The sequence below is a fragment of the Nomia melanderi genome, chromosome 12 (genome assembly GCF_051020985.1).
Source record: "Nomia melanderi isolate GNS246 chromosome 12, iyNomMela1, whole genome shotgun sequence".
Taxonomy (NCBI): Eukaryota; Metazoa; Arthropoda; class Insecta; order Hymenoptera; family Halictidae; genus Nomia; species Nomia melanderi.
In genome coordinates, this window is record NC_135010.1 from 1,119,005 (window position 1) to 1,144,454 (window position 25,450).

At 29.2% G+C, this 25,450-nt stretch overlaps 1 protein-coding gene across 4 annotated transcripts in view; it reads left to right on the forward strand.

The window, feature by feature from the left end:
* Window positions 1–25,450, forward strand: part of LOC116426221 (lachesin) — a 363,880-nt gene that overhangs the window by 317,248 nt on the left and 21,182 nt on the right. For 3 of the 4 annotated variants that reach the window (XM_031974872.2, XM_031974873.2, XM_031974871.2), the window contains one exon: window positions 10,507–10,668. The exons of the other annotated variant lie outside the window; for it this stretch is intronic. In XM_031974872.2, coding sequence (XP_031830732.1) covers window positions 10,507–10,668 — 162 coding nt within the window. The remainder of the gene's footprint in view (window positions 1–10,506; window positions 10,669–25,450) is intronic. 4 annotated transcript variants of the gene reach the window in all.

The following is a 25,450-nucleotide window of genomic DNA, read 5'->3' on the forward strand; positions in this document are numbered from 1 at the left end:
CTCATGTGAATTTGTATCGTCGTTACCAGCGCACCCAGTATACACTATGTATAGCTGCACACGGAGAGCATAAAAACTGCAGCAGTTTACTACCTTATTTCCAACCAATTTGCTGAAGTTTTTCTGCTATATATTTCATCGTATAATATAGTTCCATTGCCTCCCACAAATCTTCGAGTTTGATGCTATTGCTTGATACTCATTTTAGGCGATCAATAAATTCGCGATCTTGAGAAATATCCCGGCAAAATTAATCATAAACCGTACTTTACGACCTACTTTGAGTAATTTAATTTCCGATTTTCTTTGAACGTCCTTCAGTTTCTAGAGTGTAGAAAAAGCGATTAAATTTAAAATATTGCTTAAAATTTCACGCGATAAATATGAAAACAGGAGGCAAGGTACGTCCATTTTTCCTTCTCCTCGTACAGACACTCATTCATTACACGTACAATGTTTTACGGGAATTTCGTTATTTATGTGCATCGTATAGCCATGTTTTCCTATCATCCGGGCTTAAGCAAACTGTAATACCTCTGTCGAGAAATGAAGTTCGAGAATACTACACAAATATTGCTTCTTTCCATATTGCGAAGGGTTCATCAAACCGGTACACTTGCAACAGTCGAAAGAACTGAGCAGACTTTTAACTCAAGTAATCATTATATCTGAAAATTGAATAATACAATCAGCAGAATACCTTTTTTCCGCGCATTAGAATGATTACAGAGTTATCCTCTACCAGATTGTTCTCCGGCATCGAGAAATTCCGGCTTCTTTATTTTCTCGATGGAGAGAAATATTTCTCTTAGGGCAGCCTGCTGATCGTAATGCTTCACAAGACACGACGTTCTTGCCCGAAAAAAAGCAAAACCTGAGTCATTGGGCACCCGCCAACAAATTCATCCATCTATTTGTCTGTCTATGTTCGCAATTCTGGTTTGGCTGTCTCCCGGCGCAAATTGTATACATTTCACTGACGAATCGTTTTTTTACAAGAAATTGAAATCGTTGCCCGAAATTTATATAAATTTTTTTTAAGTCTTTGCAAGGAGGAATAACATTCATATATCATTACGAACACATTATATCGTTATTAAGATAAAATGTATTCATCTGCAGAAAATACAAGTCTTTTTCTTTTATTTAAGAAAACATTGATTCATATGTTTAACGATATTGTCAAATTTATTATATTTAAATATTAATAATTTTTAAATTTAAACCATTATTCATGGTGAATGGTAAGCAAAATTTCACATTTAATTATTGTTTTAATATCTTGTATATTCTATGCCAAGCATCAGATACACAGATATATCTAACAGTATTAATCAGATCTAACAGTATTAAACAGATAAATTTGTTATTTCTAGAATGTTAAATTACTATTTCTAAGAGAAAATAAACACACAAATTTTGTATACGAATAATCACAATTATTAAACTGTAAATTCTGACGTGTAGAAATTTCCAACTGTTTGCAGTGTCTATAAATTTCCTGAACTCTAACGAGGTCAATATCTTTTTTACAGGGCGTGGCAAAAGAAGCGTTTGAAACCAAGTATATGGTTCATTTAGAAATCTTTATGTGTTTATTGAGACAAAAAAAGACAAAAAGTACAGTTTTATCAAATAAGGAGTTTATAAAATTTTTTTAAATAACGGAAAATTAATGGTATACTAATGCTTAAAAAAGAAATTGCGTCAAATTGGATACTGCAGCCAACGAAACACGTAAAAACTTTTAGTATAAGTTAATATTCTAATCGGCGTGTGTTATGTAAGTTTATTACTTAAGCACTAAATTAATTTTCAAGCATGACATATGCATTTATATGAAATTTTTCTAAAAAGATATTCATACAGAAATCATAAGAAAAATAATACTTAATACTGAAAATAACAAAGATTATTATATTTTCATACTAACTGATATATTTTTGTGAACAATAATTTATGAAAAAACATTTTATAATTTATTACTCTTTATTACAAAAATCGTAGCATGCATGTATAAATTTAATAGTATAATTATTATAATTTGACAATAAAAATAAACTAAACATAAGATTCATTGTATAATAAAATTTTTTAAATAAACTTAGAATTAGCTATCCCTATTAATATTAACACAACAATTCACACCTAACATTAAATTTATTAATACGTATTTAAATAAATATTTATTTCAAGGGATTTTTCTTCTAAACACCATGTTACTATAAATCTTATTGTAATGAATATATATTTAGGGCGTATTAAAATTTTTGAAAATTTTGGAAATTGCATAATTAAAAAGGTATGGTTCTCGAGGTCATTAAATTGTGTCTTTTTAATCTTTATACGAATATGGAATAAACAATGTGGGATTCCATTTAACAAGGTACTAACGACTTTGGGATTCTTCAAACCTGACTTTGGAAAAAACATATCCCCTATTTTACTTCCTCGACTAATATATTTTAATCCTTGAAGTTTTTTTCTTAGTCTAAAAACAATGGATATATTAGAATGTCCCCATTTAAGTAAAACAACCGGTGTAGCCACAAGAAAATAATCATAGACTTTTTTTTAATTTCAATGTAACAATTTCTATTCGTATATTTATATATTAAACCTGTTTAACACAAAACAAAAAACAGTAATCATTCATTGAAACAATGTTGCCAAGAGAAATATTTATACTTTTATATGCCTACGGCAATAACAGACGTTACGCTGGCAATGTAATAATGGTCACATTTGCTGTAATTCAATTACTCGAGCTTCATAAATTTTACGGTGCTCTATGTACTGTAACATTAACCGTCAGATTAAGTTATTTCTGATGAAATAGTTTAATTGAAATTGCATTCCTTTCAGCTAACAGTACATAAATTATACATTTTCTATTTAATATTAGCATCCAAAGAGCAGTTGTCAGTTGAACACTATTTTCACTTAATACGAGAATAAATTTTGATCAATAATTTTTATCAAATGAATAACAAAATCCTTATCAATTTTTAAATTATAATGTTATACGTAACGTAACAAAATGAAATAAGCCACATCTGATTGTTCAAAAATTGAGAAAAATCTATAAATTCCTACTGCAGATTTAACTATAATATTTGTTAAAAATAACAATTCATATCTTGAAGTCATAAATAAATGGACATTTGTTTTTGTACATCTAACCAATAATGTTGCTTTATCATAAGTTCATTCAATGAAGATACCAACAAACACAACAGTACATTTATACGTGTTTTATTTGTTTTAAACAATGGACGAGATGTAAATGATAACCACACTGTTAACATAATTTTCATCGGATAAATATGATATCTTGTATGCTATCACATGATAAAAACCACAAAGTCAATTATATATACATGCGTGTACATGTGTTGCAATAAATCATTGGTAATCGATATGTAGTACCATCTCTGTTACTGTTGTATAGCAAATAGAAAATAAAAACTTTTATTGCGAATATATTACTTATTTTATATATTTTTATAGAAATTTGTATTTCTGTAAAGTATTTTTAAACCACCAAAGTTACATAAAAAAGCCTTTAACCATTTAATGTATTTATTAGATTGGATATAAAAATTCTATATTTAACAACATTATACATTTTCTTGAGAACATTTACATGTTCTTGAATTTTTAAAAAATGCAATGCTGCATATAGTTTTATTTATTATCAAAATTTTTAATCGAAATATAAGATTTTTTATATGTTCATATTCGAATACTCTGTTGGAAATTCTTTTATCCAAAACTGTACGTACGTTTAACGCTTTTTATCGAAGGTTATACTACATGAAGAGTAACAGAGTATACATCTTTCCTTTTTTCATCGACGGTCCCCTTTTCTTTTCTAACTGCGACTTAATATCGGGGGCGTGCTTGGGAAAGATAATTATTATGTTCCCGACGACCTGAACATTAGCAATTTCTTACCCTGCCCTATCTCCCTGACCCTAAATTGCTTCTAATTATACTAACTAAACATTAAAGACCTTCTCATTACAATGTCTCTTGTCGAGGACGTGCTTATGTACCTTTGTGCGCTTGGAACTAACGAAATCGTTTACCAATTACTATCAGTCATAGAATTCTTTCATTCATTTTCTAGAATACTGCATAGTGCACTATTGTGATTTGAAATTAAAAGCAGCTAATAAATATTGCAATATTTTGCTCAGAAGGTGTTTTGCAGAAAATAGTACCTATACAAAAAATAAAAGTCTATATGCAAGAAAATCTTGTTTAGAATACTTCTACATTGGTCAAATACGCAAATATTTACATTGCATCAATTTTTAAACATTATTCCAGATTGGACTATTGTTAAATATTATTTATATACTATTTAAGCATTCAAAAAAATAGGAATAATGATACTACGAATAAATGGTAATATATCATTATGATAATTACAGAAGCTCGGAAATTATTTATGGATTATTTATTATTGGATTTTTCAGAATTTAGTATGTTACTTTTAACGTTCACTACTATTAACGGTAACTTAACCTACCTACGTATAAACTCTTAATAAATTTGAAACGAGTTTTTCGTTTTACTACGATATAAAACTTTTAAAATTTCTTCGTACGTTAATAATTTAACTACCATCTCGCAATAACATTGAATTCATCGACTCTTAATGTCTTTGCTTATTCAATGTTCACTGTCGCTCAAAAATCTATATCTGTTGCTGTTCAAAGTTTCATTATATTATATTGTTCGTTTGAAAGAAAAATATATATAATAATTATAATTTTTAGTTCCAATTATACTTGAGCACATTACATTTAAAAAACACTTTGCTAATGTTTAAATTATAAATACTATATATTATAAATAAATTTATTATTATAAATAAATTTTTTCACATTAAATTAATTCATTTTTAAATATATAAATGTTTTTGTTATTATACAGTAACACAAAAAATTCCAACTTTTAGACCTTTGTTTCCTATAATTCTTTCATCGTAAACAGCTTTTTTATACACCCACTTGTGAGTTGTTTTATCTGGACCATTCATCCCTCTCAAACGGATAGAAATCTGAACGCTCGAACATTTGCAAATAAAACAACCACCTCTGCCCGTGAAAAATTATCTGATTTCGTTCTCATGAAGATGTATATAGTTTACATTGAACTTACAAAGCAAACTGAATGATGGACCGTTTGGACCGTTTATTTTAGAAGTGGTGTAAATCCGGTTTTTGAAAAAGATTGAGGAAACGAAAAATTTAATCTGAAACTTTTATTACGATCAATTTAAAAATTAAAAAATTTCGTTGCTAAATAGAATTGCAGAATTATGAACTTTGATTGTGGCGTAATTCGGTTCATATATCTGGGAAAAAGTAGTGGTCTAGTTAATTCTAAAGAAGCTATTTCTAGAATGAATTCACATCTGCTTCCATACGTAAATCGTGAACACACGAAGTAAACCTGTTAGAATCCTTTAGTCAATGAAAATGCAAATAGTTGAATATTTTAAAATAAAAGAGAATCGACTTATACCACTTTCAAAATAAACGATCTATCTATTGATTATAGAGTCAATGCAGTTTGTGGTGATTTCAAGTATTTTTCTAAGCTTTAGTACATTTCTTTATAAAACTATACGTAACATAAAAAAATGTGAAGTAAATCTTGGCTTTATGAGGTAAGCACGAGTTAGAAAATAATAAATAATCATCAGTTCGTTTGAATACCTTTTAATATGTATTATATGATAAAATATAGCAAAGTTTATGCCCTCCAATAAGAAAGTAGCAGGACCCTGAAGGAAGTTCAAAGAGAAAATTATAAAGAAGTAGTTTATTTATGATACTCCTCTGTTCACTCTGTTATTTTAATAATTAGATACCTCTTATGAACTGAATTAAATTGAATTAAATATATTACAAATGTTGTATCAAAAACATAAAATATAAAATTTGTAAACTATTAGTTACTAAGTAATCCACATTTTGTTATTACTTTTAATGTGTTAATATTTATGAATAAGTAAACGTTATATAGAAATAATCGAAGAAATAAATCGAAAAAAAAAATAAGTTGAAGATATTAATAAATCTTTAGTATGATTCATAATTTTATGTTACAAACATTAATTATTAATAAATGATTATTATATTACTTGAATATTAATAAATATTAATTATTTATGAACAACTTTTTTGAAATTGATATTTCAATTGAATATTTAAATCAAATAATTTACTTCACCAATTATGATAAAATAGTTGTATAATTAGTTTGACCAGTTGACGATCGATTAAATGAGAATAGTCGACGTATGATTGAATAATCTCTTTTGAAATGAAATGATAATATATTTCAGATCCATAAAATTCATTAGTTTCATTTCATTATGTCCTGATAGTGATAATTGGACAAAAGCGCACAAATACGTATTTAAAAGGAAGGTCTTGCATTTAATGTCATTAACAGGTTAGCAATGCAATTATTAAGTTAAATTTATTTCAGTTGAATATCAAATTATTTCCATTTGGAGAAGAACCTGTGCGCGTGACAGCTTTGTAATTAAATCGCACTGATTATTTTTCTGTGATTTTATAGAAGTATGTTGTATGTGAACATACTTGAAAAAATTTGCATTCTTCTCTCTGCAGTTTTTCTAATACAATAAAATTATTAAGCTAATTTAACACACAAATCATAAATTAGAGTTTACATTTAATCTTGTACATATTAGTGGAATTATCTGAGATATATTTCCACTCTGAATTAATTGCACATCACCACATGCGAATAAAATAGAATACATGAGCGATTTTTAAAAGTAGTATTAATCTCTTTTTGGAAAAAATGTATTAATTGTTTCAGTGAAATATAAATGGCGTCTTTTTACATTTTCAATAACATAGTCACTATAGTAGAATATTCTCAGAATGAAATGAACCGAGAGTATTTTGTCTCCACCAAATCCCTAGAAAGGGAGAGTATCAAACACGGAAAAATACGGATGGGGAAATTATAAATTAGGTAAAGATATACCGGATGAGGTTTGAAAGGAATAAATTTTACAATATTTTTACAAAACATTTGTGGAAGAAACTACATAATTTAAGATTCTGAGTTTATATTTTAGAAAAAGAAAAAAACTTACAAATTTTATTTCCTTTAACAATTTTACTCATTATTATTATTTATTATAATAAAATTTAACAAGTTTCTAACTAACTGATTAACGTTTCACAGTACATTTTAGTTGATTTCTTTTTACTTTTTTTAGTTGTTTAACTGTTTTACTTTTTAACAGTTTACTCCTTTTTTTTAATGGACTTAAGCTTTCAAAATAAACGGCTCATATGTATTTTCTGAATTGACATTGTAGCTAACTCACAATTGAACTAAATTGAAGATACAAAATATTATTAAAAAGATATTATTGATTCTTGTATTTAGTCATATATAAATAGGAATTAACTTCAATATATAATAAAAAGACACACACGTGTAATAATTATTGTTAATTACAATCAGGTAAATTTCAAAGAAATAAAGGCTAAGAAAATTGAATTTCTTATGAAGCCTGTATTTTTGTGATGTTTCTATCTTATAGAAAGTTGTACGAGTTTTTTGAGTTGGTATATGAGAAATCGAGATCGTAGATTCGAGTTGGGTTGAAAAAATCAAGTGGGATAGGTTCAGAATCTCAACAATATCACGCTATATACCAATTCCCGGAATCCCGACAGTATCATGCTACATACGACTGGTTGGGATCCCGAAAGTTTCGTGCTATGTACATACAAATACTCTAGATCTCGAGATTTGGAGGCGTCATAAGTTGCGTTCACAGTGTACTAAAATCTCACCTATTTGATTTAACAAATAGTTCCTCAATAATAAAACAATAATTTTTCCGATATTTCATTTCATTGATTCATATAGAGGTTTCGTCAATTTTCTACGACATTTTCAAAACTGAAATTTCTTTGGGTATGTTTGAATGCTCCGTTATTCGAATAAGTATTCTCATTTGGAGAAATGTGTTTTAAGTCGTTTCACAAATGTATAATATCAAGAAACTTTTAAATTATTAGAAATACAATTTTTTATAATTAATACGAATTTGTATTTGTTATAAATGTATAAATAATGAATAAATTATAAAATATGAATACAAATTATAATCATGAAATAAAAAAAAGTAGTTTATTACTTTACATATATGAATGGTTGTAATATAATAGTGTACTTCATTTCAAATTTGTATGTAAGACATAATTTTCGTCTTTTTTTCTACATACCTAGCTGAAATATTTGGAATTGCGTCTGAGAAATAACTTGGTATGAAATCCTAAATAATGAACCAAAGTAAATTAATTTGATATTAATAATTCAAAGCAAATTACAACAATTACTTAAAAAACTTATTACTTTCAACAAATTATTAGTGGTAAAGTAATTGTATCAATCGTAAGTGAGAAATAAATCATAGAATAAGATATTAAGAACTGCTGTTAGCGCGTTGACATTTATTGTTAGAAGCAATACGAGTCTAATTGGACAGAGTGGAAAATGTTCGAGCATGCATTTTCGGCAGTAATATGTTATTCATCAATACAATCATACGTTAATTAATCAATACCGCAAACAAAAGACAACGAAAGACCTTATTTAACGTGTCGTACCGAGTACCAAGTCTTCAATAACGCAGAGTGCTTTCAAATTACTTTTAAAAGGGATAGAATATTCAACAACGAAACAACAATCAGATATTTTATTTATATTCCATACAAATTCTAAAAATTTTTATTTTTACATCATGCTTTACGCTAAAATCAATGATATAAAAATTCATTTTGTATTTACAGTTATTTTCACGCATTAAAAACAATGTTAGGCAAATATTAAAATGAGATTTTCAAACTTTAAATCTGCAAAAACAAAAAAAGAAATAGAGTACACGACTAGTATTTCTAGCTGTAAAATTCAATTCGTGGGCTTTGCTTTCACGAGAATGAGAAGAATTATATAGTTGGAAAATATTCGAAGCGAATAAAGCAATGACATAACCTTCATTTAATTTCGCACGGAGTACTGCGTGTTTCAATTGTATTAAAATACCTAACATCGCGTTCAAAAATTGGTACGTTTACATAGTCTGGTACGACCGAAATACCTTACGCTTCTGTTTCATTTCTAGTTCAAGTTCAACCCACAGAGGGTAGATGCCATTCACCACTGATCCGACCTTTGAATCTCTTTTGTTTCAACGGCGATGTGAAACAGACAATGAAGCGTTTTGTAGAGTCTATTCAGTTACAGCGACGCGAGAAGCAACTTTCAGCTTTTCGGTTATACTTCACAATAAGGAAGTTGACACTATTCCTAATCAGAGCTTACAGTTTGTGATGATTGTTTTAATTATGCTATTGACTAATCGTATTGTACAAACTCACTTCATAAAGATTAAATAAAAATTGTTTGTCTATATGAAAAATACTTAAAATATTAAATAAATAAAACTAAACAAACCAAATTAATAGCAAATAAAATAAAATATGAACATTACCTATATAATAGATAGATTTTTCATTTAATCAATTAAAATTTAATTTAATCACTAATCGAAATGTAATTCGTGTAGTTATAAATAATGTAATACCTTAACCTCAAATATATGGTTTTATTTGTATTCCAATGTCATAAATCAAAATATTAAAAAATATAAAAATGTATTAATTAATTTACCCTTAAATGTATTTAATTAATTTTAACCTATTACACAGATATAGTAATCATACTGTCAACATAAAAAGAGTTTTATCAGTAAAATGTGTTTATGAAATAAAAAATCAAGACATAGTTATTCTTTTATATCAAAATTATAAATGTATTATTAGCTGTAAAATTCTACCTCTTTAAACAACAAAATAATATTAAACCAAGAAATGAATGTAATGTCATCTCATTTAAATTTTATAAATTATCATTATTTTATCAAATGTTACTATACCTATCTTATATTTATATTTACGTAGAGAATCATACTTTCATAAATGAGAAGCACAACTAAGCTACATTTATATTGAAAAATTAACATCAATTGTCGAAATATAAAATTATAATATTACCGGATATTGCATAATAATATAATCACTAGCACAGTAATATATGCAATTTCACACACACAAGCAAAAAATACACTATCAGGTCACATTTGTTCCGGGAATCGTGCGTGCAGTACAACTGTCACGCCATACATTATCCGAGGATTAAGGGTATCCCTTAGCAATTACTGTGTCCGATCACTGTACCGTGTTATTCAGATAACTATTCTTCCCCAGGCGCAGACATCGCTTTACTCGGAACGTCGATTCGCGTTTCCCATTAAGAATAAGTTCGCTTGTTTCAGAATGAATGGTGCCCAAATTTGTTCGGTGGTATTGTATGCCATTTCACAAGCCAGATTCATGCCAATGTCATCCGTTTTTCATTTCTATCTGACAGTGCCACCAGATATCGTTTATGGGGACGATACCAGCGCCGACTTCGCAGTTTCGGAGGGTGACAACGCGACTCTAAGCTGCCGTGCGACGGGAAGACCGACCCCGAGAGTGTCCTGGAAAAGGGAAGACGGAGAACCCATTCTTATAAGGGCCTCTTCAGTCGGTATATAATGACACTATAAAACTCGCGGATATCTCCGCGGACAGACCTCTTTCACTTGCTACCTTCGTGAAAAAGGCAGAGAGACGTCGGTGGTTTAATTTCGTTTGCTACCCATTACTCTCTTTGTCTGTGTTTCCGTTACCCATCCTCCTCCCGCCCCGCCGCGCTGTTTTCCTTCTTCCACTTTACCGAAGACCCAAGAACCGAGCTTTATTACAATACTTATAACTGGTAATCGTTGCCTTGACGCTTTATGTCACCAACATCGATAACGGAATACGGAATGTGCAACATCTGCGGTTCCTTTTTTTCTCCCCCGTGTCCCCGTTGCTCGGTTTTTATATCGCGTTATATCCTCAATCGTGAACTCGCAATACTTTATGCTTTTAATATCGAAACCGTACACCGGTCACGCTGCTGTACTCAATATTTTCACCTGACCCGGTCTCGTACTTCGGTACGTTTTTATTTTTACAAATTTTTACCATTTAAACTGCATGCTTTATGGACTCGCCACGGTTACGTTTTCAATATCGCAGCGCGAATTGTTGATCATACGCTTTTATATTTTCTGACTTTTATCTGGATGTGTTTAACGGCTCCGTTGCCGTATATTTGGGTATATTGAGTGTTACTTTAGCGTACGAACGTCGTATCGCGTGTATCCTGTGTGCATTAAAACGTTCAAATGGCCTGTTAACTTGAAATTTTTCCGCTTTCGTAGAATTAATGATGCTTTTTTTAATTAAAGATCGTAACAGTTTCTGTATGTAGTAATACTTTCATGTCGTGTTTAATGGGATGCATGTATATATACACAGTTGCTAACTCTGATACCGTGTATATTAATTTTTATGGCAAATGTAGACCTCACAGAAACTCATAATAGTTACAGTTAACAGAACATTTCGATGATCATGTTTCTTTCGTAATCAGAGTAAGTGTATTTTATTATACATACAGAATATAATTTTAACATGTGACTAGCAATAATATTAACTAAAGAATTTTCATGCACCACTTTAAATTGTTATTTGAGTATGAACTTTAAAATAGATCTAGAAATTTTCATAAAGCTGAAATGTCTTCTTTCTCTATTACTTCTACGTGTGTACAAAATATTTAGTTGTACATGATTTGTAACACAGGGTTTCACCTAAATTATTTCCCCTAACTATCTCTTTCTTTCGTGATAATATTAAAAAACATTTCACATGCAATTTGAATGGTGTCAATGTGCAAGTACATTTATAAAGTAAAATATCATTTACTTTAAAAGATCCGTGGAAACTAATTTTGCAACAAAAGTAAACGATATTTTGCTTTCCATATAAATGTAGATTTCTTCTTTTACTCACTTGCCTCATTTACGCGACACTTTTGTACGCAAATTTATTTTTACGCGGTAAATTAAAACACTACTTACGCGGTGTTGTTTATACGTGATATCAACTTATGCGATCTGAATTTAGTGACACGGAATGAAATTTACTTTTATTTTCTGAAATGTTATTATTATTATATTTGTTAACACGTTGCATGCCATGAGGGTCACCGGTGACCCCCAACCAAATCGAATTACTATAGTTCATCCAATTAAACGATGATTATCTGAAAACATTTCTATATTATAAATAATACTACCTAATGCAATTCAATCAAATGATTTAATAGTATATTTTTTTCATTTTGGGTATTTTGCTATGAAATCGTGTGGCATTCAACATGTTAAGCTATGTGAAATATATATGTACTTCTAAAACTTATACTAGCTTTCCTTTCCAATACTTTGTTTTCCTTTGTACTGATAAACTCTATTTACGCGATTCTCATTCGTTGAACGGATACTCTACGTGAATGAAAGGACATGTCTACCCTGTAATGTGAAAGTATACGAAAATTCATGAAAATAAGATCAGTAATATGTGTTTACATAATCTTATAATGTCTTTTGATTCCCAAAAATATATTTCAAGATTAAACTTAATTTTAACCAGTTAACAGCATTTGACGAGTGTACACATTATCTTAAACCTTAAAAGGATATTAATTTTTTCAACGATAAATTATTTACTTTTCACATGGACATATAATTTTCCCTTGTTTTGCTTTGGGCTTTCATTAAAATATACCCCAGGTGCATTCGGCCTTCGTTTGACAAGTACACACATCATTTTTTGATTTTATTAAGCACAAAAGGAAGAATTTTTGAAACTAAATTTCACAATTAACAGGTTAAGAATCAAAAGTTATTTCAAAGTTATATTATTACACATTGTTGTGGGTATTTCAATGGTAAAAAAGGCAAAAAGATGAATATTATGATTTTGGAAATTCCTAAAATATAGTTTAAAATAAAAATATTTTTCAAAATGTATCCGTTTTATAATAAGTTCATACCGCATGTGAAACATTTTGTAAGTATATATCCATCACAACTGAAGGAAATGTGTAGCTTATTTTAGTATGACATTCTACGTAATGTATAGTATACAGCAGTGTCAGAAGTGTTAAAACAAAATATACATATAAATATTATAAATTCTCTAATATGAAAAAAAAATGTATTATAAAGATGTAACAATTCTTACATTACATATAATTGGAAGTACTGTAAATACAAACACAGAGTTTGTACACTCGTACGATGTGCTGTTAATTACCGCCTAATAGTACGTATGTAGTTTGAAGTTTAACTACCAGGCTATTCAGTGGCATAAGTACTAAAGAATTTTCGGTATTCACCGTCATATGACCCCACATTAATTCGGTATTAATAGGGTAATTAGGTACCCCTAATATCCTATATAGTTGAAGTTCTCTTCGTGCAGCGAGGAGGATTTACTACAGTAATAAGACTGTACAAGGTGGTACGTAACTTAAGATTGGAGGAACAAAGAATCGATGCCTTAGAGCAAATAAGAAACGCAGAATATAGGTAAATTCTTCGAATAAATATTTCGATAAATTCAACATTTTACAAGTTTAAAATTCTTAAATATCCTATTCCAGGAGTGTACTGCATTTCACAGATATTTGAACAAAAAAACGAAACGTCTTCAAACAAAATTATTTACCTCTTACGAGTTGACGTATGGTTGGCAGAAATATTAATCGTATATAAGTATTTAAAAACGTTTCAAACAACTTCTGTTATTGATTATTTTTCAATTAATTAAAGATATTTTTTCGTAGAGATGATATTGGATCAATTTTTAAAGAAATTTTAATGAAACTTCCATTTTCAATGTGAAAGTACAAATGATGAAAAGTTTCTATCTGCAACATTATCAATTTTCCAATTTTCCTAATGATAAATTAAAAACTATACGCATTTTAGATAAATATTAACCATTCTTTGATGACATAAATTCTTTCAAAACACTTCACGTAATCTAAGTACAATATGTTTGACCGTAATTTGTTTATAATTTTAGTAACGCCATTTATAGTCTCTCTTTTTCGTTCCTTTGTACTTACAGCAGTAAGGCATGTTTACTTAAACTTATTTAGAAAATTTTTTTCCTGATACGAAATTAATACTTTTAGAAACAGACAATAAAATTTTTATTTTCTATGTTATTGCAATGATTTATAATCACCTAAATTTATTGACTTATAATTAAGAGTGTATCTTCTCACAAAGTGCGCCATAAAAATGGTACAGAATTTGGAGAAACACTGACAAAGATTTTCAATCTTTAATTTCCTTTAACAATTCCATGGCTTTATTTCAGTAATAATATTTTTATTCCAAAATATCACATTTAATTCTGTAGTTAATGTTCACAAGAACCAAGAGTGACTTGTGAATTGATTCACGAAACATTACTCAAGATATAGACAGACTCACTCAAGCATCGCTTCAATTCGACTTCGTAGAAAAGAAGGATTTCCATAAAAAATAATATGCTCAATATTTTATAGAATTTTAAATACTATATTTTTTAAAATTATTTTTATATAAAATGAAAAATTCTAAATCGTTTTTGCTACAAGTAACATTTGGTATAAAATTATCTACACAAGTAATTCTTTTAAGAAGTTTTGGTATTTCAAAAAATATGTTAAGAAAATTCGTTGAATTATTTAATAAATCGAAGTTTAAGAAATAGCTGCTCCAACTGCTCCAACTGTCAGTCACTTTTATGTTCTGAAGACAAATTACAGACAGATAGTAATACCACCTCACGATGATCTTAAAAGTGTTTGTGATTAATAAAATTTATTGAAGAAATTGAACATGATTGCGTTCGAAAGTGTATAGTTAGAATATACGTTTCAGAAATATTCAGCTGTTTGGCACGTAAATCGGTGTTTCCTTATGCGACTACATAACGTATCCTATAGAACGGCGTATGTAGTATGTATATTCAAAGTACAGCATGTCAATTCCGAACGTGTCTGAAATCCATTGGGGAAACGTGCAGAAGCCTGCATTCAAATGAACGGTCAACACTTTGAAGATTTGCAATGGTAAATATTTCATGTGATTCGTGACAATTGTAGAACGAACGTTTTCCCTAAATCGTAGAATGGAATAAGCAACACATTATTTTTTCAAATTACGAGTTACAATGTTCTTTCAATTATCTCTTACTTTTTATTAGTTGTTTATTTATATAAATTATGTATATCTATTCATGTAACACCAGACTATTCTTTATCACGGTCTTGATCAAATGCCAGGATGCAGAAAAATGAAAAAATGGCGGAGAATTTCAGTGTCATGGTAACGTCTTCTTTTTGCATGTGATGTGTCATGCACTCTTTAACGTGTCCTGCGTAATTACATTCCGTTCCATTTTTTGTCTACCGACAATTTATATAATTGGATGGTATTCTCTTCAGAGGAAACAGAAGGATGAAAGCTGAGAAATTCATAGGTTTGTGAAGTAATTAGTGTTGTAAAATCCACTCATATCATTAGGGCATCTGAAAAAATAATTTCCAGGAGCTGCGCAAACGAATGAAAGACACGTTGGTACGAAATTATGTTAGTCAGCGTAAGCACAGAAGTGGACTTGGATAAAGTTCTTTTGCATGACATGTGAAACTATGGTTTACGCAGTCTCGTCACGTATCTTTCTATATTTGTGAGATTTTTCATTGTGTCTATTAACCTTATTTCGTTAATTAACTCAGCAAAGAACTTTTCGTATTCTGCAGGCTTGATTTAAAACATTTCTGCAGCCAGCTTATGCATGTAATTTTAGATATTTATTAACGTTGCCAGTATGATGCTAACGTTTATTTAAAGCTTAAATGCTATTTGCAAAACTCCATTAAAAGTATAAGTAACAATTAAATTACGTTGATATTAACTGAAAGATTACCCTCTTTTACTACTGGAATACTTAATCGTGTATATTCACGTGTTCACTTTACAGTACAGGCGAAAGTAAGATTTTATAAAACGATATGTATGATTTTCGGTAATATGGCGTTATATGACATCTTTTGAAAACTTTCAGGTAAGCCTTGAAGAATTTCTATATTTTAACTATATTATTTTCAAACAACGTTAATTTAAAATATAATATTTATCATAAATGAATATAAATAGATTTTAGAGTATTAAACTTTGAAATTAGAACTTCCAGATTCATTTAACAAACATTAACCTTCTCCCAAATGTAGGTGTTTATTTTCTTTAATCGACTTATGGTGTGATATTTGTACATCCATTACTTTATAAGAATAAGACAGAAACCTATAATAAAGTTCATATAATGCTACTGTTCCAAAAAATGTATTTAAAAAATTTAAAACCAAACGAGTATTCAAATTTTCTTTTTCTATTTCAGTAATATTCACATATACATAAATCAAAACCACTTATAAGAAACAAAATGTTCTTTAGGTCTTTATAAAAAATAATCATTTTTTGATTATTTTTTATTCAAATGAGAACGTGTTTCGGAAAGAATTTTTTTAATAAAATATTATATATTGAGTACTATTTAATTTTTACTTATAATTTGTCTTATTATTTATCAAAAGTATCGAAATATTTTAAAAAGATAGTCATCGATGTAATATTCTCTCATTCTTCAACGGCCTTTAACTTAAGTTGTGCAAAGCTTCTGAATAACATATGCACAAGTGAACATTATTAACAATAAAATGTATCCATCATTTTTCATTTGCAACGGTTGATTAAATCCTAGTTATCCATAACGTTGACAAACAGAATTCTAGAATACGTAAACAAAAAAGAGTTGATTGCTCGTGAAAGCTAATTCCATTTCGTTCTGCATCGATGATGAGCGTGCCACAGTTGCGAGATCGCTGGGGAAAGTGTGAAGTCAAGAGCCGGGAAATTTTCGGACGTGAGCACACAGATTGGGCGTAAGAACATGGTGGAGTGAGTATAACGAGGCAGGTCGTTGAAACAAGTTTCACCTTTTGAACTCGAAGACAGGAACAGCGGGTGCGCGTGTAAAGAAACAGAGGATGAGAATTCTCTTCATGGTATCTTGTACGGTACACACACTCGTGGAAGGACTTAAGGCCGTGTACGTACGCTGTCAAGACACGTACAACGAACCACGGAGCTTGCACTGGCACAGTCTAGATGGAGTACATAGAGCACGCATATACGTGCAATATCGTTTGTACATACATTGAAGAAGAGGCGCGTGGTAGTTTCCGCTGCAGAGACCCGAGTTAGCAAAACTTTGACCGACGTAGTTCCACCGACTCCCCTTACTCCGCCGGCCGGCTGAAACGCTCAAGGCTCCCTGTATTTGTCTTTTCGACCGTAGATATTTTTCCCCGTCCGCGGTAGTTAACGATTGTCGTCGCGAAGAATGCTATTAAGGCTGCGTGAATGCACGAATAGGCATATTCATGCTTATGAATTAATGGAGGAACCAAAGTGCAGACTCATTACGAAGATAAATCGCTCTTCTTTAACAATGGAACTTCGATTAACCGCTATTGGCGTCGCAATGGAATCGATAGGTCAGCGCACATTACAGGAAATTATTGAAACTGTTTATATTTTCGCTGAAGATTCTTAACCTTCTCGATTCGACGTCAGTACAGCGTTTGCTATGTGAGCCAAGCCACTAGTCATCGCATGCGGTTAAATTTTACTTTTTATTTAACCTAGAATGTATGTTTTGGATAAAAATTATATCATAATAACATTTCAACACTTTATATAAGAATTTTATTATCTTATCTTTTAAATGAGATTGTAAAAGAAATTTTATTTTAACACGTTGGCCTCGTGTAAAGACGTCAAATTTACGGCGGGATTAAAAGATTTTGGAAAATTTGATTTGGAATTCAAACAAAGTAAACCGCATTCTCATATTTCATATGAGAAATTTTTGCAATGGGTAGGTACGTTGAAACGTACACTAACGAAGAATGAGAAATGTAGTGCAAGTGATACGTTCTTAGGATACTTAATTACGTAGTTATCCGTTCGTGTGAGATTGTTTTACCAAATAGGTATTCACAGTAGTTTTCTATTTATTTAACAATCTAAGAAGGAATTATAAAAATGTATACAAAAATTGGAATGAAAGTATTGTGCAAGTTTTTAAAAAATGTAATTTTTCTTCAATATATTTTTTATTTAATTTACCTTGTGCACTAATAATACTTTTATTACACAATAGAAAACTTAGACGTCACGTCGTTCAAAATACAAATATAGAAAAATGTATGGTTTTTCTAAGCTCTCTCGTTATGATTTTTTATTTATATTTATATTTACATTTATATTTTATAACCTAATTACTAATTATTAATTGTTCATAGTTTTCTAATTGATTTTTACATAATTTTACTTTAAAAATCGTTGTATAAACGACATTAATAAATAAAAATATCTAATAAAAAATAAGAAATCAGAAAAAGTAAAAGTTGAAAATACATAAAATATACTACCATATGATTCTAATGAGATATTTTCAATAACCTGCATTCACCGTTGGTCATTAGTCGAATGAAACGTTACTTGAATAACAATAACAAGTAAATAATTAATCGTTATTTAGTTACCTGTTGTTTCTATTATTCATTATTCGTGTGGGAATCCTTTATTCGTTAATTACTATTCATCATTTCTTATTTGCATGTAAAATTCGGTTGATAACAAGGCAATGCTATTTACATTCCTTGTGTTGTTATATACAGTATTAGCATTATATGTCATTTTATGCAACGTAATTACACCATTTTAGACTTGACAGATTTTTTAAATATTATAAAATACTTTTATCTTTTTCAGATTTGCTACGCTTCCTATGCTATGCTATATGCACATTCTTTTATACTTTCAATAATTGGTCACATACTAAACTCTATAATTATTTAAACTTCAGAATTTAGCACGCTTAGAATTATTATTTAGTTATGGTCTGTTATTTGATAAACAAGGAATTATAACCATAGAGTTAATGAATTTTGTTTATAAATAAATATATGTTGCATTATACGAGTATACATCATCACAGCTTGAATGAAACAGATAATGAAAATGTCAGATAATGGACGTTTAAATAATGGCAAACATCTGAAATTGAAATGTGTTCGTCATCGATTGTATACATACATACATAGTATTCACAACTTCTATTGTAATTACTTTAATTAAGCTTCAAAGGTTGCAATGTGCAATGTGGAAATACTTAAAATAGAAACCTATACATTTTCAATTTGTCATTTTATGCAGAGTCACGTGCTTTCCGATCATATCCACCACGAATTACATATTACTCTACATAATAAAGATACATGAATGAACCTTGCATGAGGAATTCCTGTTTGAAATATTTTTATTCAAAAATTATTGTTTCAGATTAATATTTATTAACCACATTACTTTTAACCAGGATTAATCTTTCGCTGGTTATAAAAATGAAATTGACAGTTATTTTACCCTTTATTTTATAAATTCATTTTATACGAGGAATTATTAATTATTAACCATCATTAATCTTTTAGATAAATTTATAAGTACAACAATATTAATTCCTATTGCTTTATTTTGATTTATAAAATACGGTATAATGAATTTCCTTAATTCTTCAAAATGAAATGTTGCGTTAAACGTCTTCGACTTGAAGCACCCTAATATTTTACTCAGACCCCTTTCTTCTCTAAATAACCTTCGAAAAACCTTTCCATAATCTTCTCTCCCGAAATATTTTATTAAATATTTCACCGTGTATATCTCTGATAAGCGTTCATAATTTTAATATTTTAATACGAGTTGCCAGTTTCCACAGCCATAAAATAAGATAAAGGAAGCAGATAAAACTTCTATCTTCCGAGACAAAGGTTACGAGCCTGCGGGAGGCAAAAATGTTCTGAGTGCAAATTGTGAAACGGTTTTCAGGTATTGTCTATGTCGGTGGTTTTCTTTTAAACACAGAAAACCGCCGCGCCCGGTCGCATGCATCTCGCGTTGCTCTCACAACCGACGATAGTGCTTTTCTTACGAGCTTTGTAAACTCGTTAGCGTTCGCTCACTTAAGGAACTCGTTAGCCAGCTAAGTAGTGAATTAAGCATATATCTTCTCATCTTTTCTTTCGTTTACAACGTTTTGTATCGAGTTTCCGACCCCTCTCTTGCTGCCAACCACTGTTTACCCCCACTCGCCCTCTTATTTTACATGCGACATGCCTTCGCTCTCCTACCCCACTTCGAAGCTACTTCCTTCATTCAATTGCATTAGCCTGTGGTTTCGACCTGGTTAAAAGTTCTACCCGGTTTCGTTTAGATCAGAGTTTCCGTGGAAAGTTGTAACTTCTTGTCCCGAGATATGTTCTTTCCATTTCGCGGCTTTCCAACGGCAATCTTTCATCCTCGACTATCGCAACTGCTTGCCGCTCAAGAACCACTCGACGGCGTTACTCTCGCTTAGTAATTCTATTCTCGTTTCTTGTCTTTCGAATATCAAGTAAACGCAAAATAGAATTCCCAGAATGATTTAACGCTTCCACGCGCAACTCGTACATGAAATAAGAATTTATTTTGATATCCAATCTTACAAACTAAATTTGTTTTTATACAGAGGTTTAGTAATTGATTACGTTGCTTTATTAATTTACTGAGAATTTAGTTAAAATAGTCTCAAAATTGACTGTTATTCGTCTGCTCTTTGTTATTGTCTTTCATTCTTATTTATGCACGTAATTACATAAATTGTTGCATTATAAATTTATAAATCAAAATGTACATCAAATATAAATACTTGTCAAATTCTTAAGTACTTAATATATGTTAATTGAATGTTAAATATTCGAAATAGCTGGCCCGCTGTATTACAATTTCGATTGCTGCGTAAAATGGGATTGAAAATGTATACAGTTATTATGATGTATGGTATTGCCAAAATAATGAATTAAGTATGCTAAACCATTATTCTTTTATCATAGCAATAAAGAAGTCGTGTGGGGTTTATTGGTTTAAAATTTTCCAGCCATTTCTTTTACTGTCATTTTTCTCTCATTTATTCTGAAAAAGACAAGAAATAAAAGAAAGAATAAGAACTCAATGTGCTCGCAGTGCACTCTTTGACCGCAGCTCGCAGGTCAGTTTCACTTGCACAGTTATTTCGGGACTCCCTCTTCTTGAAGAAGCAAGCGCATTCATACCCTTCGCACTCGTGCACATACTTCCACAGTTCCCTAAAAGTAAACGGAGTTTCCAATACTCTATTTTAACCTAAGAACTTTGGAGAGTCTTTCTGTTATGATGGTCAAAATGGAAGATGATTTTCGGCATTTTTTTTCTAAGAATACCGTATTTCAAAATCATGCAACCTTTTTAAAGAAGAAATATTAATTTAATCCGAAATTACAGTAGTTCTATGGGAATACAATTGGGACTACTGCGATTTATCAAATACTAAAAGAACAATCAGATTTTTCATCTTAACGCGTAAAACTACTATCTGGATTACATTAAAAAGAAATACAAAAGAATAAATTCAGTTTCGGTGAAGTCTGAAAAAAGTTTTCTATTTTTGTAAAATATTCTTGTAATTGAAATTAAAAAATTCAGGTGTATATTTATTTGAACGATAAAGCGATATTTATCATAAATGCAATGCATTTTTTCTGGAAATATGTTTTTAATGGAGCAATCGATCCATTTACTGTAAAATAATGGTTACTTCAAAAATCTTCTAAAACAACGGAGCCATAATTAAAAATTTATATTTACAAATAATTAAATATTTACTCAGTTTTGCTACAACAATATAATTGCTTTTTCGGAAGATCTCTCATAACTTTCTTGTCAGTTTCCAAAATTGTCTGCATTATCTCTACAGTTCATAAATTTTATGATAAATCGATTCTGTAGTTGATTTATTTATGTATTTTCCGACCTACATACAGCATACCACTGAAAAATAAGGCTATTTTCTTTTTTGAGGAATAGTTTATTTTTTCCAAAGTTCTGAATTTCGTACTCAGATTTTTTGCGGTATTAATTACAAAAATTCAGAAACATTCTATTCATACTCTATGTAGGAATAGTTACAGTAAATACTCAAAATAATAATCATCAATTTCAATACGTTTTTGTAAAACACGGTTAAATTTTGAACCGACATGATACACAATGTTTATAAAAACATAATTTAAAATATTAAATCAAAATATATTAGTTCAAGACATGATTAATGTATTAATAATTATCGTTTTATATAACAACACATAATTTGTTTTCAAACGAAAAGTACGTTTGACGTGAAATATTATTTCGAATACTGGTAGTTCAAAAATAACTGGGTCTTGTATCTATTAATACTGATGCGTATCAATTTCCAAGCATCATGTTACGATATCAAAAACAACTGAGATGAAGTTATTGTATCGGTAAAAGGGATTTGTTCAGGCTTCTTGTATTACAGATGCAGTATAAGCAGTACGTATTATTAAGATGTTAAAGAAACATCGAAGATAATGTTACACATTTAACTGGAATATGTTCTTCACGCCTTCTGTAGTCAAATAAGGTTGATTTCGATAACATAAATTTTATTTTATTACTTTCACGTTTAAAGATATTTGTGGTGTGTGTATACGAGTGCAATATTTCATTGTTTTACTTGCGAGAAAAATATTTTGTTATTATAAATGTATATAAATAATTTATTGTAACGATACATTTCTATATTTCTATATTCCTCTATTTTACTACAGTAAATATGAAAATCTTGATTCTAGCGACCATAGTAACTATGTAGTTTGTTACTATTCTAAAACAAGATGCTATAAGATTATAAAAATATTTCTTATTACAATAATTTATTTTATGAGGTTACACAATAGCTTTTTTTAGTGCACTATTCATATTTAGATATCCAGTAATTATGATTCTTTTCTTAAATAACGATAGAGGCAGTCATATTGACATTTTGTGTCTTTTACTTAAAACACTTTATTTAAAATCCTTAAGTTATAATAATCATTACATTTTTATATTTAAACATGTTTGCTGACGAATTCTAAAGTAAGATAAGCTTTAATGTTTTTCTATCGCCTAAATAAACTAAATAAGATGATCACTTTTACCATGACAATAAATTCGAAAAATTCGTATAAAAATGGTAGTTGGTTAAAGTTTAAATTACGCTTCTTCTTGTGATTTATGTTTTCTTTATCAAAAGTATTAACGTTTTGAAAATATGTATGTTTTCAATTGTATATCTTTGACAATTTAACCAATTTTGAACATTCGTTTGACAGATACCATTCTCCAATTAGTGAGGATTGAAAAATACAAGAACATTGGGTTTTTTTAGCTCAATAACCAGAACACTACCTGAATGAATATTTCACTTTCAGTTGTGTCACATTTGAATATAACGTAGAAAACTATCACTAAAATTACTACACCCATCAAAATAAGGGGTTTCAATTTTTTTATTTTGCAATTATTTATATCTTGAAGGTATTGAATATCCAAAATGGTTTAAAAAATAAATAGTTTCACTTGAATACTATAGTATTATAAGAAATCGAAAAAAATGTATTATTGCAATATTTGTAAGGATTACATATTAATTGTATTAAATGCTCGGTAGTTTTATTGTTAATGATTAATCTAGTGCTTTTTTCGTTTAATTTCATTCGTAGTAATAAAAACGACATCACAGAAGGAAAGTGAAAAACAGAACGGCTGTTTCAATATACGATTGGTATCTGCAATAAATGCCAGAAATCGATCCTATTATTCGAATTTATACTATTCGAATACATACTTGAAATATTTACAACAATTGATTCCGATTTAATAAAAAATGTATAACAACATTTTTTAAATATGCGTTCCATATATATTTTACTACTTTATGTTTATTATTGTACAAAATATCTTAGTGATGTGAATTACACTTTCTTTTGCTTCTTCATATCTTCGTACGTGTGTTGATAAACTAATAGTCATTTGTCTAAGTCTCAGTTAATTTGCATTCTTCGATCCACGTTAAGATGATTTCATTTTTTACACCAGACTGAATCGATGAAAGAAGTCTCGCGAACCTCGCATTAACTGAATGTCTATTCTCAGTAAGTACAACCTGGTGATACTTTATAATTCATACTAATATCGCATTATTTGAATTTGCATTAATTGAGATCTATCTGTATAACATTAGGTTTATACGCTTCTTTAATTCCTAGTAGCAAGTACAAAAACGTATATTTTCACTTTCATCTTTTCAAAACTGTTTTTGAAATTTTTTTAATTGAATAAACGCACATATTGGAGCATTTTATATACGTTTACATATGTCTTCATAAATATTTTTATAATGCCAAATTACTAACTGTTAGCAATTGCAGTGAATTGGAGCTCACTATCCTTGAAAATGTATATTTATTCACACTTATAACTTTTATAATCATTTCACACGTCAAAAATGACTAAATCAAATTTTTATTGAGTTGGAACAATTCTATATAATTTCAAATATATTGATATATAAATATATAGAATTTGTATTCAAAAGTACGTACCGTTCAAATCAGTAGCTACTAAGGAAGGAGACGTGGTTGAATAATACAACAAAAAATATATTTAATATCTTTTAAACATTTATAAGACATTATAATAACTCATTTTTTATTTGCAAAATTTTTGTAACTTCTGGCAGTGTCAGATTGTCAATGTTCAAAGCGATAAATGCGCTCGTCGTCTGTATAATTTATGATTTTCACTACATACAGTACTTTTATTACTGATATAAATCCTTCATTGAAAATCTACATGATCAAACATATTGCAATATCAATTACCCTTTTGCATAATGTAAATGTTTCTAAAAAAAGATCGGTATCATAAATTTTACATTTTTCTAACAATTTATTAGATATGGTTTTAATGAATCAGTATTGTAATTTTCAATATCCTGTCAATTAGCAACAGCTTTACATGGGTAAAGCTAGTTTATACAAGCTTCTCTTGTATACCGATTACTTATTCTAGAAAATTCATTCTGCATCCTTTCTTGCATGGGCATGTAATTGTGTGCAATATGAATAAATGCATGACTTTCTAGAGAATTAAAAGACATTTACCAAAAATTTGTACAAACTTTTGATTGTTTTATTCAAAGAACGGAAAATTTTCAAAAAAATAAGTAGATATTTAAGTATTCATGTAATAGAAAAACTTATATATACATGTATAATACAAAATATATAGTTGATAGATATATCGATAAAAAGAGAAAATTTATTTAAGTTTCAGTTATTTACTATTTTATTTATTTATTTATTCATTTTACGAGTAGATGCCGTTTAG